General features: G+C 38.4%; 1 protein-coding gene across 1 annotated transcript in view; it reads left to right on the top strand.

Moving 5' to 3' along the window:
• Positions 1-15,257, top strand: part of NALCN (sodium leak channel, non-selective) — a gene marked incomplete at both ends in the record, with an annotated part of 212,196 nt that overhangs the window by 137,930 nt on the left and 59,009 nt on the right. The window contains one exon of the mRNA XM_080917023.1: positions 12,847-12,920. Within this exon, the coding sequence (XP_080773149.1) occupies positions 12,847-12,920 (74 nt within the window). The remainder of the gene's footprint in view (positions 1-12,846; positions 12,921-15,257) is intronic.

The raw sequence follows: 15,257 nt of genomic DNA, 5'->3' as shown, positions 1-15,257 counted from the left end.
ACAGAATCAAAACAAATGACCTTAACTAATACAAACCTAATCCCTGGTGTAGCAGTGTAACTTAGCTGAATGTGTTAACTGCTGACTTATTTCCTTCAGCATACATTGTCTTTAATATTTTTAGGTTGATTTCTGTAGATAAAGTCATCGATATTTTCATTGCCTACCCTTGTATTCTTCTCGTGGAGTGAATTAAAAGGTTTTGGAAGATTTTTTTTCTTCATACAGCCTGTTGATTGGCATGAAGCATTTCAGCAATTTTCTGCATGATTAACTGTCATATGATTTGTTCTAGTAACTCTGTATGTAGCAAGTTACCCTGATCTACAGTTTCCAGAGTGAACAGTTACTCACTCAATAATAAATAAATAATAAAGGCAGAAGGTTGGGAGAAAAGCTGCTTTGGTCTTTAGGGATGTTGATGTTTTGAAATGATTCTACCAAACAATGCACTACACCAAACACAAATTCATAGGCAGGTCTCTGATAGTTTTAAATTGCCTCGGTAAGTAATGAATTGACCACTTAGTATTAGTAATGAAGTGCAAACAAAAAGATATGCAATACAAAAAGCAAAGCACCTTTTTCCCCCTCATTTCTATTGTTCTTTGTAAACAGTTGAGCTCAAACAGGTGGCTATGTTTGGACGTTCTGCTTTGAGGATCATTATACGCCAAGAGTGTTCTGCAGGCAGTAGGAAAGTGACTTATTGTCATCAGCTAGAGAAGAAAATCCTAACCAATATCTTTGAAAATCTATAAATTCACTTGAAGGCTATATGCAAACTGTTTATATTTCTTGGATATATGCTCATGGAGGGTCCCATGAGAGTTAATTTTTGTTTGCTTGTTTGTTTGTTTTTAGAAATATGGCCCCTGGTAGGCTACTCATTCTCCAGTGGGCAGCCCTATACCATGTTCATGGTATCTACAAGTACAGTACTTGTACTTGGTACCTTATATGTGTTTTAAGAAAAAAAATAGGATAGGTAGAATTGGGAGGAGAAAGGAACACAGAGGAATTAGGGTAAGGAGTAAAGAGCTGATATGATCAAAAGTCATTGTCACATATAAAACAAGCCTCAACCAACTAAGGCTGCTGCCAAAATATATAGTGTCCTGATATTTCAAGCTACTTTTTTCTCCTTTGATTTAGTTTGACTTAGAAGTTGTAACTTATAAGTTGCTACCAGTCACATTCATGTTATTTCATGTGAAGTTCAAATGCAGTTAAAACCTATGATCCCAGGACTGGTTAGACTCTGGATTTAAATTACCAAAGAGATGCATAGACTGAATCAAAGTCACTCATCTTTCTCTCTAGTCTCAGTCTGTTTATATTGGATATAGATGGAGAGCCATTTTTGTTTTGATATCCACAGTTCAAACCTTCCTAGCATATATTTGGGGTTTTTGTTTTGTTTTTACTTTAAGTGTGTGAGTGTTTTGCTGGCCTTCATGTCTGTGGACCATATTATGAAGTGTTCATAGAAACCAGAAGAAGTTGGACCCCCAGGACTATATAGTTACAGATGGTTGTGAAATGCCATGAGGGTGCAGGGAATTTAAACAAGTTTTTTTTTTTTTTTAATGTTCTTATTGGTTCTTTGTGAATTTCAAATCATGTACCCCAAACTCACTACCTCCCTGTTGCTGCATATCTGCCCTCTGCCCTTGCAACCCCCAGCACCCCTGCCCCCCAAAAAGAAAAGTAAATCTCACCATGGAAGTTGTAGTGTTTTGTCACATAATATACCCTTTTGCCTAAACAGCTTTACTTGAAAATGTCAGTGCTCTTAACTGCCATGCTATCTCTCCAGCCCTCCACCACCCAGCATGTATTTGTGGATTACACGTTTGCAGTGTGTATGAAACATTTCTATTTGCTTCATGTTCTCCATTACAAGTCACTGCCATACAGTCAGAGACAAGGTCTTGGGGGCCCAATTAGGCTGAGTCTGTGGGGACCTTCATCCATACTTGAGTGATGGAGGCACCGTCATAACTTTCAAGTCAATTAGCTTTCCAGTCATTTAGTTCCCAGCTTTGTAAGATGTGCTCAGGAGTCTATTGATATGACTCAATTCCAAATAAACCATCCTTCATAATATGTAGCTTACATATTTCATAGACTAATTTACAGTTATTTCACAGACTAACTATATGAGAAAATGTAAACCAAAGAAAGCTTAAAGATCTACAGTAACCTTTTAGTGTGATGTTAATTCATCTTGCATTTCAAACAGCAGTTATGCACATTGGATGTAGATGTGAAATCTGCCTTCCTTGTCTTTTACCACTTACATGAAGCCTACCAAAAAGTTTTACACAGACTAGGAACCAACTTACATGGAACATCCTAAATTCCTAGGGAAGAGTGAGTCCTCTCTCTCTCTCTCTCTCTCTCTCTCTCTCTCTCTCTCTCTCTCTCTCTCTCTCTCTGTGTGTGTGTGTGTGTGTGTGTCTCACTCCGTGTTTCTCTCTGTCTCTCTCTGTCTCTGTCTCTCTTTGTGTCTCTCTCTGTCTCTCTGTGTGTATGTGTGTGTTTGTGTGTGTGTAAGAGAGAGAGATATTTTAACTTTTATGATATGAGAATAACTAAGATCGAACTTCTTGACTTCTCTCTTTTCGCATTCTAAGACACATTCCAAAGCTTCATAACGTGACATTATAATGGAATTCACCTTTATGTGCATTGCAATGTGACTATTTCAGTCTTACAGCCACCTACATTAACCACCTTTTAGAATTCTCTCTTCCCGTGCATAATGTCAAGTCCATAAAAAGTTTACTTTAGAGAAATCTCTCACAGTACACAGGATCTGTTAAACGCACTCCAATATTAATTTGCAGCTCATGGGTGCATGATATATTCAAATCTAGTCAAATGAGGTACCACTTTCCACCTATGTAATTTTAAGTAATGGCTTATTTCCAAGTCCTGTTTTATGTGGGAGCCATTCAGCAGAGTGCCTCATTACAATAATTGCGCCCTGCAGAAATGGTGCTTGTCAAGCCCTATTCATCAGACCATGGTTTTGTTTAGCAGTCAGATGTTTATATACCCACTTTGTCATTTCTATCTTATCTGTTAATACCTTCAAAAATAAAAGAAAACACAAGGCAATCCAAATTATCCATATAAGAAACCAATGTATTGTTAACACTTCAAATAAAACAAAATGAAATTTTAGTCACTAAGTTAGTACTTGTGGAGTTTCCTTCTGAAGCAAATGCCAGTCCTTTCATTCTTAAATCAATTGATCCCAAGAGTAAAGTGACCATTGGTTCTTTGTGCCTCTTCATGGAAACAGGGGAAGCAAACATTCCCTAATATGGCTGTTGCCAGGTGACTTGATTAGTGTAATTAATCTTCTGCTTTATTGAAAATCATGATGGAGTTCTGATTTGGTGGGATCATGAAATAATAATAAATAAGTGTATACTCAGGATGGTTTTGATGAGTTAGAAATTCTGTATATCCTTCATGGTTCAAGATTCTTATTTTAAGCATTCATTACAATGTAGACTAAGCACAACCATTGGCTATTAGGTTTTACAGTAAGATTTAGGGCAAGTTAAAATGTGTCATAGATGTAAAAACCTCATCTTTCACAAAGAGCAGAGAGACAAAGTTTGGGTTTTGTTTGTTTTTTGGTTTGTTTTTTTTTTTTTTTTTTCTTGGTTTGTTTGGTCTTGGTTTTGTTTGTTTGCTTTCAGCATAGTTTAGAAAGCTCATTTTATTTTCTAGGGACATTTACAAAGATGTCATAATGTTCTGAAAATATTTGAATGCTACAACTGTGCCATTCAGAGTTCTAATGACAATTGTAAATCATGCATTGTTCACGATAGTAAACAACCTAATTTTTATTATTCTCATATATTTTCTTTTTTTATTGGATGTTCTCTGTATTTACATTTCAAATGTTATCCCCTTTTCCCCAACTCCCATTCCCCCTCCCCCTTCTCTTGCTTCCATGATGGTGCTCCCTCTCCCAATCATCCTCTCCACCTCAGTGCCTTGGCATTCCCCTACATTGGGAAAATATACCTTCGCTGGACCAAAGGCCTGTTCTTCCACTGATGCCAGACAATGCTATTCTCTGCTACATATGCAACTGGAGTCATGGGTCTCTCCACATGTACTCATTAGTTGGTGTTTTAGTCCCTGGGAGCTCTGGAAGGTTTGGTTGGTTGATATTGTTGTTCTTCCCATGGGGTTGCAAACCCTTTCAGCTCCTTCAGTCCTTTTTTTTTAGCACATTCATTGGGGTCCCCATGTTCAGTTCAATAGTTAGCTGTAAGCATCTTCAACTGTACCTGTATTACTATGGAAGAGCCTCTGTCGGGGCATCCATATCTGGCTCTTTCCAGTAAGCACTTCTTGGCATCAGCAATATTGCTTGGGGTTGGTGTTTTTATATCTGGTGTATCCTCAGGTAAGGTAGTCTCTGAGTTATTTTTTCTTCAATTTTTGCCCCTCTATTTGTCCCTTTATTTCCTTCTATGAGTGTGTTTTGTTCTCCCTTCTAAGAAGGACTGAAACATCCACATTCTGGCCTTCCTTCTTTTTTGAGTTTCATAAGGTCTGTGAATTGTTCTTGGGTATTCCAAGGTTTTGGGGCTAGTATCCACTTATCAGGTAGTGCATACCATGTGTGTTCTTTTGTGACTAGGTTGCTTCACTCAGGATGTTAGCTTCTAGTTCCATCCATTTGCCTAGGAATTTCATGAAGTCATTGTTTCTAATAGCTGAGTAGTATTCTCATATTTTTCATTTAAAAAGAAAATACTAATTCTTATCCATTAGAATTAAATTTCAAATAAAGCTTGAGACATGTATGTAATGTCTTAGCAGCTGAAGACACACATACACACACACACACACACACACACACACAAAACAAATTGACATTTTGCACATAATATTTAATGATACAATTCTTCATTTAATGACTAGAGAACAACATTACTATTCAAGAAAAAAAACTGGATAACTTATACAACTTGAATATTTGGTTTCTCATAAATTGTAAATACTTGCCAAATAAATATTCTACAGAAGACACAACTTGACCAAAATATAATAAAATTTAAAAATCTATAACACACACACACACACACACACACACACACACACACACACACACATCTTGAACAAGTTCAAACTAGGCAGAAACAGTCACAAAGTTCTACCTCTAACCAGAGTTACTTAGAATTGACTGTGGAAAATCTGTTTTCTTCAGTGGAGAATTTCTGGAAATATCAACCAAAGTCCAGGGCAGGCTCCATGATTCTCAGTAGTTGGTCAACACAAAGAGTGTGTGTGTGTGTGTGTGTGTGTGTGTGTGTGTGTGTGTGTACATGGGCACACACATGCATGTGTGTCGTGTCTGTGTTGTTTTATTGTTTTGTTTTGGTATTTTTTGTCTTATTGAACTTTTGTTTATTTTGACCTTCATTTTATTTACTTACTTGGTTGGTTGGTTTTTTTTTTTTTTAAATTTGACTGTTTGGGTTTGTTTTGTTTTGTTTTGAGATACAGACAGATTGTACATTGTATGGGTAGATAGGTGGGGAATATTTAAAAGAAGTTGAAGTAGAAAATGAATATGATCAAAATATATTGCATAAAAACAGTAACATGAATATTAACTTCAAAAATAAAAAACATTATTTTGATGTTGAAAATTCATTTCAAGCAATTCTTTCTCAATTTAAACAATGGAAATGGTAAATATCTACAACTGAAAAGTAATATTGGCATAATACATCAAGCTCAAGGTAGACAACTGATGGTTCTTTTGACCTTTGCCTTGATGAAATATTTTCATTCATGTGAGCTTTTAAGTTGATGAACATAAAATTATTTTAAGTCTGTGAGCCAGTCACCATTACTTCTTATACCTTATAACTTTGCTTTTATTTTTCTTGCTCAACAGGCTTGATACTTATTTTGAAAGAGTCAGCTTCAACTTTCCTATCTATGATTTAAGATGTTATTAATTGATATTCAAGAGACAGTTTTTTATTAGCAGAATTTTAAGCAACAAAACTGTAGTTTTGGTTACATATCTAGCAAAGTAATAAAGATTTAAATTAACCTCCCAAACATTCAACTAAATAATTCACTTTGAAAATATATCACCCAAGAAAAGACAAAGGTAACAAAATGTAGTAATTAAAATTAAAGTGAAGATTAATCATACAAGTCCAAAAGAAGCAATAAGGTATAAGTAAAAGAGTATTACAAATTATTAATCTACATTGTAATACCATGAAGAAAGAACTCTTCTGGAAGGATAACAAACGTGTCTACTGAGTATTTGAGTTTCTGTTAAACATCACAGGAACAAAACAGAACACCTAAACTTAAAAAAAAAAAAGGAATCCTGTAATAGAGAGAGCTTATTAGGTGAGAGCACTTGCTGTTCTTCTGAGAACCGATGTTTGGGTCTCAAAACCCAAATCTGGTGGCTACAACCACAGGTAATTCCAGCCCAGGGGATTGTGGAACTCTCTTCTGTCATTGGCAGGCACCTGCACACATAATACAGAAAAGCACACATGTACAGAAAATAAAAATCTTAAAAGCAACATATAAAGCAACATATATGAAAGTACTAGGTAATCCAAAGATCCTCAAATAATACTATGGAAAGGCAGGGATGGTGATATATATCCAAATAACACGATGGAAAGGCAGGGATGGTAGTATATGTCTGTAATCCCAGCCCTCAAGAGTAGGAGGAGTCAAGCCCATCTGCAGCTCCACAGCCAGGTGGAGGTCAGCCTGGGATGTGGGAGACCATGCTTCAAAACAGAAACAAACAAAAGTGGATGGAGATAGACCAACAGTCCCGTGACTCCTACATTATTGACATTGTTTAGAACCCAAACCAAGTCAACCTCAGAGCATCAGTGTTTGTGGGAAAGGGGCATACCCCCCAGTGCTCTCTGGGGGGGGGGGGCACCACAGAACTGACTGAAAAAGTGACAGTCCAGGACCGCAGTGATGAGTGAAACAATAGATCCAAGCACACTGGAAGGGACAAGAAGGTCAGTAAGGGATAGGGTACAGAAAATCCCAAGAAGAAAGGGTCCATGTTTGATTGGTACACTGGAACAACAGCAGCAGAAAGGGAAGCTCTGGAGTTGAGATACACTGGGCTGTTTGGTGAATGTGGTGCTGCATAGGTATGAACGAGAGCTAATCATAAAAATCTCGTAATCAAAAAACATCCTATAAGTCATAAGAAAAATTAGTGACCAGAGAGCATGCCATGAGCCCATATCCCTAAATATTTGAACCTGGGGAAAAGTGAATTACACATGAAAAGCCACATAAGGTTAAATTAGCAGCACAAGTAAGTTTAAAAAGAAGTCAGAGGTGAGGAACTGAACTCAGAAAAGAATAAGTAAGAACAATAATACAAAATAATTAGATGTGTTAGAATGTACCCGATAGATCATGAGGAGAACTACTTAAATTTTTCTTCTCTGTGTTTATGTGATGCACTGAATGTGTGCTTGAATGTGTGTGCATTTGCATATCCATGTGTGTGCACGTGTGAGAGGTTGATGCTGATTATCTTGCTTGAACATCTTCCACCTTACATTTTGAGACAGTGTTTCACAAACTTAGAGCTCAATGGTTTATCTAGTATAGGCAACCAGTATACTCTGAGGATGCTATGCTCTGAGGATGCTCGTCTCTATCTCTAGTAGGGCAACAAGCTGTCATACCTACCTGGCTTTTATGTGGTGCTGGTATTCCACAAACTGGTCTTTGTGTTTGTATAGCAAACACTTTTCCTGTTGAGCCATCTCCCTGGTTCCTGTGGAAATGTTTTTTTAAATCATAAAGAAATAAAAATAAGCTATACATTATTATTCTGGGCATGTATAGTAGAGAATGCCTCTGCAAGATACTAGAAAAAGTGGCTGACATGTTTAAAACAGCATGTTTTAAAGAAATATAGCATATTCTGTGTTTCTGGAAATATTGCCCAGGAAGGAATAGAAACACAATATATACCACATATCTGACAAGACTTGACATTTTAAAAGTGTTTTGGTCTTGTCTCTCCAAGCAACAAGTGACTTTTAAATTAATGAACATCAGGTCATCATCAGACATTTCAGCAACAGCCCTTTAGATCAAAAGAAACTCCGGTACACATAGGATTGCCAGGAAAGACTGTGGAAGACGGGCTTCTTTTAAATTTTTTTGTTTTGTTTTGTTTTGTTTTGTTTTTTTGTTTTAGTTTTCCTATACCCAGGAAATCTAAATTTCTTGACTGGGAGATAGAAAACCCATTATCATGACGTCATTGTATACACAAAGCACTATTTAATAGTGTTCCCAGGAGCTCTTCCAAAAAAAAAAAAAAAAAAACCTTCTGAAACCCATGCCTCTGACAGACACATCACCAGCAGAAGTGACTCAGATATTAATGGAAGTATCAAGTGGCAGTGGGAGGCACTCACAAGAAAGAGCTGAAACAACGTGAGAGGGCAACTAGAGAAGGAATGCACCACAGCCATGTGCTGTGAAAATACGGAACACACAGGAGGCAGAATACAGCTACCGTTCTTGGCATGTCCTTTAGTCATCTTGGCTGTGGGTCTGTGGATCTATGGATATTCTGAGGTTATCTGTGAGCTACAAAATAATACTAACAAGAATAATAACTAATGGGATAGCTGAATTGTGCCATCCCTTATATACTTGGAAAATCAATTCTTGAAGTCAAAAGAAAAAATATGTAGATGCCATACAGAGATAAGTAAAATTTCTATTTCTGGATCTCAATCAAAACTATCCGAGTCAGCTCAGGCGAAGTTTCAGAATGGTGAGCAACTAAAAAAAATGCTGAAATCTAGATTATGGGCTCGAAAAAAAATTTCTCAATGAATGCATCAGGGATACTTGGAGAAAATATTATCGATTTGGAATAGGAAGTACACATAATTGTAGAGCATCTTGTCATTGATGAGAGCCAAGAAGCTGTGCCAACAGCTGCTAGCATCTTGTCAAAAGAACTGATGAGCCAATAGGCGGTTGATTACTTGACCTGTGATGAGAGGAAGACCATAGAGTTGATGGGTAGGGAGGAAGAGGGGAATCTGGGATAACTTGGAGGAAGGAAAGAATGCAATCAAAATGTATTCTATTAAATTATCAAGAAATAGATAACATTCATCAAATATGTCTTGGCCTTGACTCATAGTGATATTTTAAATAATTAGTCACTTTTAAAGGATTGTACAAAAGCCTCTTACTATTAAAAATTGGTACAAAAAGATCCAGAATCATGAACTGCCTTGACTGTCTCCCGTGGGCACTCTACTGGTAGATAAAAACTAATACAGGGGGACAGCTTCCTGATAAAGAATCATTTCAATTAAATGCAAAGAAATGGTAATTTTGCAAGTGAGATGAGTCTATACAATGAACATCAATGCTCTGATGATAGAGGATGACACCAAAGATGACCCTGCCAGAGAGATCAAATCCAAACATAACTGGATCAACTGCTGACTCACAGGAAACAGAGAAGGCAGAGGACCCTGTCAACCAACCTGCCCTTTGCCCTCAGCAGAGCCTACATGACCAGAAACTGCAGGAGAAGTGTCCCTACTCCCACTAAAAGACTTTTCTAAAAATCAGCAAGAGCCCCTCATCCGTTGCTGTGTCGTTGCAATCCAGATCACAATAACTGCAGAAATTGAGTTGAATTTTATGGCTTTTGAGTTTTGTGCTAAAGTGTACAATTTAGGGAAACATTCGCCAATCTCTCTCTGTCACTTTGTGTCTCTCCATCTCTGTCTCCCCTACCCGCCCCCCCCGCACGTGTGTGTGTGTGTGTGTGTGTGTGTGTGTGTGTGTGTGTGTTATTGGGGGCTGAACCTAAGATCTGACACAAGCTAGACAAGGTTCTAAGATGTGGACTTATCTTTGAAATATAAAGTTTAAGATGTTAAAAAAATCTGTATTTTTATCTTAACACTTAAATTAAAATTTATTGTATTTGTTTTTGTTCACTAATTCAGTCAAGGAATAGCTACTTTGTGGTTTGAATGCATTAGGTTTACAAATAAAACTAAAGCATCTAAATATTTTCCACAAATCATTTGTTTCCAGTGCAAGATCTATCCAAATGGATCCCCTCTCTTTTTTCCAATTTTCTACATGTTTAATGCACTTAGATTCAGCATGAGCTGTTACTGTCTCCTTTAATTTGTGGTCTGAAATTACATGGCTTGAAATAGCTCTGTTGGTTTAGTCTGATTCAGGTGACTAGCAGTATCTTTTGAGGCCAGAAGAGGGCACCAACGAGCAGCGTAGCTCTGAGTTCTTTGTGACTAGCACAGACTGTCTTTTCTAATGGAAAAATATAAAGGTTCACTAGAGCAGCCGAGGACTAAGGAACAATTGATATGTACAGACCTTTATTTACTATTAAAGAACAGCTTAAAATATATAGAAATATATCTATCATATTAAACACACAGCTTTCAGGACTCAGTGAATCTTAATCTGCAGGTTATGTTAAAACGGAGGGCATCCTACTACTTCGGCTGTTAATTGTATTACCATTCCTGAGGACAGCCTGGGACATATGACCACCGCATTTGCCTTAATCTACTCAAGTTTGTTGTACTAGGCAGCATCCTAAATATGAAGGACATGTGTTTGGTATCAGCTGCTCCACTGCAGTTGACTAGTGACCGAATTCCAGTTGCTGCTGCCTTCTCAAGAAAGGCATGCTGTTGGCTTTGAGCCTCATGGTATCTGCCTTCACTGCCCATGTTTGCTGGGCCTGACTTTTGACTCCTGGTGGTATGTTTCTAGTGCTCGGAGCAGAAACATACGCCTGCCCTGGTAGGCTCTTTGGCTGTAACTCCTCTCGTATAACCAGTGCTCTTCACAGCTTCAGCTGTAACTTCTGAGCAGTGTTCCCATGAGATGTGCTAAGAGCTCAAAGAAATTGCAACTTTCACCTCTTGTCATGACTTTAGATGTGACAGATGTTGGAACGTAAATGCCCTTTTATATGCTACCATGAAATGTGCATTCTAAATAAATGACACCTACCCCAGTCTCTATCAACATGGGAATAATTGTCCTAGGAGTTCTAGTCAATCCAAAAACAATTCAGTTTTCATTACAAAAGGATAAAGATTTTATGGGTGTGGGTGGAAAGGCCAGAGTATTCCGAGATCCTGCATTTCATTTCAGATCTGCTGTGTCACATGAAAACTACATTTACATCATGATGTTAACCTAAGTGGTCAATAGTGAAGGGAGGGGCTAGTTTGTGGGGGTTAGAATGATGGCCAGGTGGGTAAAGTGTTCACTGTGCAAGCGTGGCAACTTGGGTTCAGAGCCTTATTACCCCAAAACTAATCTGGGTGTGGCAGTAAGGATCTGTAAGTCCAGTGTTGGGGTACAAAGATGAGAGGATCCCTGGGGTTCACTCAGTGAACCCTAGGTTTAATAGGAGACTCTATTTCAAAACACCAAGGCATAGACTGATAGAGGAAGATAAATACTGACCTCAACCTCTGCATGAGCACACAAAAGAAAAATGGGTTTGTGGCTCTGCCCTTTCTCAGGCTTGGCCTTATGGATATCTGGGATCACATTTGTAGTGTGTAGACTGGTTAGTAAATGGGAGCTTGTGTGTTCTAGCCTAGCCAGCCTTACTGAGCTATTCAGTTCCAGAGCTCAAGAGCCTCACTCCTGTTATTAATGATTACTGATATTGTGCCAAGTCGTTAAAAACGACAACGTACTGGTAGGCTGACTCTCCCATCTTTGGCTCCCAAATTTGACAACTAAAAGTATCCCACTCTTAGTTCTTGAGAATTTCACCTGAATGCCTCTCTCTCTCTCTCTCTCTCTCTCTCTCTCTCTCTCTCTCTCTCTCTCTCTCTCTCTCTCTCTCTCTCTGCCTCTCTCTCTGTCTCTGTCTGTCTCTGTCTCTGTCTCTCTCTCTCTGCCTCTCTCTCTGTCTCTGTCTGTCTCTGTCTCTGTCTGTCTGTCTGTCTCTCTCTCTCTCTCTCTCTCTCTCTCTCTCTCTCTGTCTGTCTGTCTTCCCATTCTTTCTTCTTTTGACCATTTGGCCACCTGGAAAGCGGTTTACAAATCTAACATACAACCAGTGAACAGGACAGATCTTATTTTGCCCTCCAGGATATTTTTCTTGATCCATTACTCTGGAATGACTTTTGCCATCACCACCTAGAGGCAAATTTTGACCTTCTTCATCTGTACCCATGCCAGAGGATAAAACACCTCCTGAATTCACACTCAGATTAGTATTGGACGACAGGCCAGGAAAATGCAGTGATGGGGTGTGGACTGGAAAACATCTCACCATTCAATAATGAATCCAGGTCCCAGGGAACATCAAAGTCTTGGAAACTGAAGCACTTATTTAAATGACAAGGAAGTGTCACTCCCAGCACTGTATAAACTATATCCCATGCCACGGCTGTGGCAGGAAGCCTCACAGTTGGTTAGAAATGGCACGGATGAAAATAAAACAAAGGAAGAGCTTTAATCATGTCAAGTGAAATAAGCCAAACTCAGAAAACTAATGCCGGTTTTGTCATGTGAGCAGCCTAACTTTAAAACTCTATGTGAGGTGAGGGGAATGAAGTGAAAACAGGGATCTTGTGATAGGAAGAATAGATATTAAAAGAAAGGTAACAGGTGACTTAGAGGTCAAAGGGGAAAGAGAACCAGGGTTTTGAGTGGTGTCTTCTACTTCATGGATTGTGAATAGAGCAATCCTTTCTATCCCAAAACTAAACAGGTTTTTATACTTTTCAGCTCCGCAAGTCTGTTTTCAGCATAAGAGCGAGGAACCTTCTGGAAAAGGAGACTGCAGTTACAAAAATCTTAAGGTAATGCCAATAAACTTGAAGCATGGGAATATGTCAAGTGGGATTATGTCAAGGGGAAAAAAGAGCTTTTCTCCATGAATTTATTTTCTGGACAGAAATATTTACTTCTAGCTCAATTGTAGGATTATGCATCTTCGTGATTACAAATACCAAAAACATAATTAATGTTTGTGTAGAAAACATACTGTTTTAGTACCATGTTATTTATTGTTTCATATATTGAAATGAACTATACCTAAAAGCATTTACAAAAAAGGCAAAAAGAAATTATTATTCTTGATCATCATCTATATCTTTTGTGGTAACTAAAGGAAAAAATCTGAAGGAAAAGTACAAGTCTTTTAAAAATAATTATGATTTCTTGATCTATTACTAAGGATCTGTTAAGATTTGAAAGTCCTGCTAGAAATGTCTACACATGCTATGCTTCTCTTGCTAGTGGAGGCCAAAAGAGGACAGCAGGGCCCATCAGACTGGAGCCTCCATGTGGGTGCTAGGAACTGAACCTGCATCCTTTGCAAGAGAGCAAAAACTCTTAACTGCTCACCAACCCCATATAGCCACCTTCAGATGATCTTGAAAACATATTATTTAAGTGCTACCCTGGAAAATATGTCTTGAAATGAAGGGTCAATAAAGAAATCAATCTGATCACCCAAGTGTATCAGACTGTACATTATAATAAATAGTGTTGTGATTCATACAAAGTGTGTAACCATTTGGGACATCAAGACTGTTGCATGCATGATGATGCATATGTGTGAATGGTGAAGGTGGTGTGGCTGACAAAGCCAATAGTCACCTTTATATGGCTAAGTAGTCTACAAATTTGTGGTAAGTGGAAGGAATCAGTCTCTTCTCTCAAGTACATAACTAAGAAAAGATCATGACAGTATCTTTACATAATGTATGTTACTATGACTTGGGACGCCATGATGAAGAAATACAGAAAAGTGGACACAAGGTGAGAAACTCTAACTTTATAAGAGTACCTTAAACTTTTGAGAGAGAAAAAAAAATGTTCCATCTCATGAAGATGCATTTCACTGTTCTCTCTCTCCATAGATGATATCCAGGCACAGAAATCGTGCATGTACTGCAGTAGATTTTTGAGTTGAGATTAAATATTACTGAGACTTGAGTATTTGCAATATGACTAGATAAACATGAAAGGTCTCGTGGAAAGGGTCACCTTGGGTCTCAAAGTGGCTGTCCTGACTAGGTGGTCATTCATCTCTGTGTCACCCCTAGAGTATGCCATGTGGCTGGTTTGGACAGCTCATGATGACCTCCAAGATACTTAGTAAAGTTGACACTATACCAGCAAGCTCATGACAGTGAACTGTAGATTTGCTGACACACTTACTTAGAAGAGAAACATCCACCAAACAAAGAACTACTCATATAGTTAATAACCCACTCTGAGTCTAATTCAGAGCTTTCCTACTGTCCCTTCACTGTTACAACTGCCCTTCCTCAAATCTGCTGTGCTTGGGATACACAGTGAGCACACCTATGTTCAAGTACTCAACTTGATTTCTTTGCTGGAGATACACAATAAGACAAATGTGACCAGTCAATGATTCTGGGTACCAACCAGCAAGCCAACACCGAGGTTACCAGTGAATGACTCTGCTCTTGGTACTCAGCAAGCAAGTCGTGACCAGAGTATCTGCTGAATGACTCTATTCCAAGGATATCTCAATACTTTGAAACTGTAAAGGGAAGGAAGTATAAGGCCTTACCTTCTTTACATCCTTCATGGTTAATATTGGCTGTCAACTTGACAGGATCTAGAATCACCTAAAAGACAAACTTCTAGGCATGTCTGTAAGTTCTAGATTACAATAACAGAGGTAAGAAGAACCATCCTAGGTGTGAACAGCACACTGCCATAGGCTAGTCCTGGACTATAAGAGAGGGAAGCTAGCTGGACACTAGCATTCACCTCTCTCTGCTCACTGGCTGCAGATGCAGTGTGAGCATCTCACTCAAGCCCTGGCTAACGTGACTCACCTGTCATGAACTATACTCTCTATACGTAAGCCAAAATGTATCCCTTCATCCTCAGATTCTCTGTCAAGTATTTGGTTTCAGCAATGTGAAAAGGCATTAATGAGTACTCTTTTAAGGGATCCATTGCATCCAAACTTTTATCCATTCCCTTATTTCCTCTCTCCCAGTTTATGAGCCCAGAGGCTCCCTCCGGGAATCATTGTGTACTTTGATCTATCTGGTATTCAGTTTTGAGGCAGCCAAATGAAAGGTCAAGACTTTTCCAAGAGAGTCCTGTGGGTCAGTACTCTATTATTTATCTGGGTGACAAATGTTCCACAG

This window comes from Micromys minutus, assembly GCF_963924665.1.
Source record: "Micromys minutus genome assembly, chromosome: 5".
Taxonomy (NCBI): domain Eukaryota; kingdom Metazoa; phylum Chordata; class Mammalia; order Rodentia; family Muridae; genus Micromys; species Micromys minutus.
Note: the sequence above shows the minus strand (reverse complement) of the source record. Positions and strands in the feature narration are given on the sequence as shown.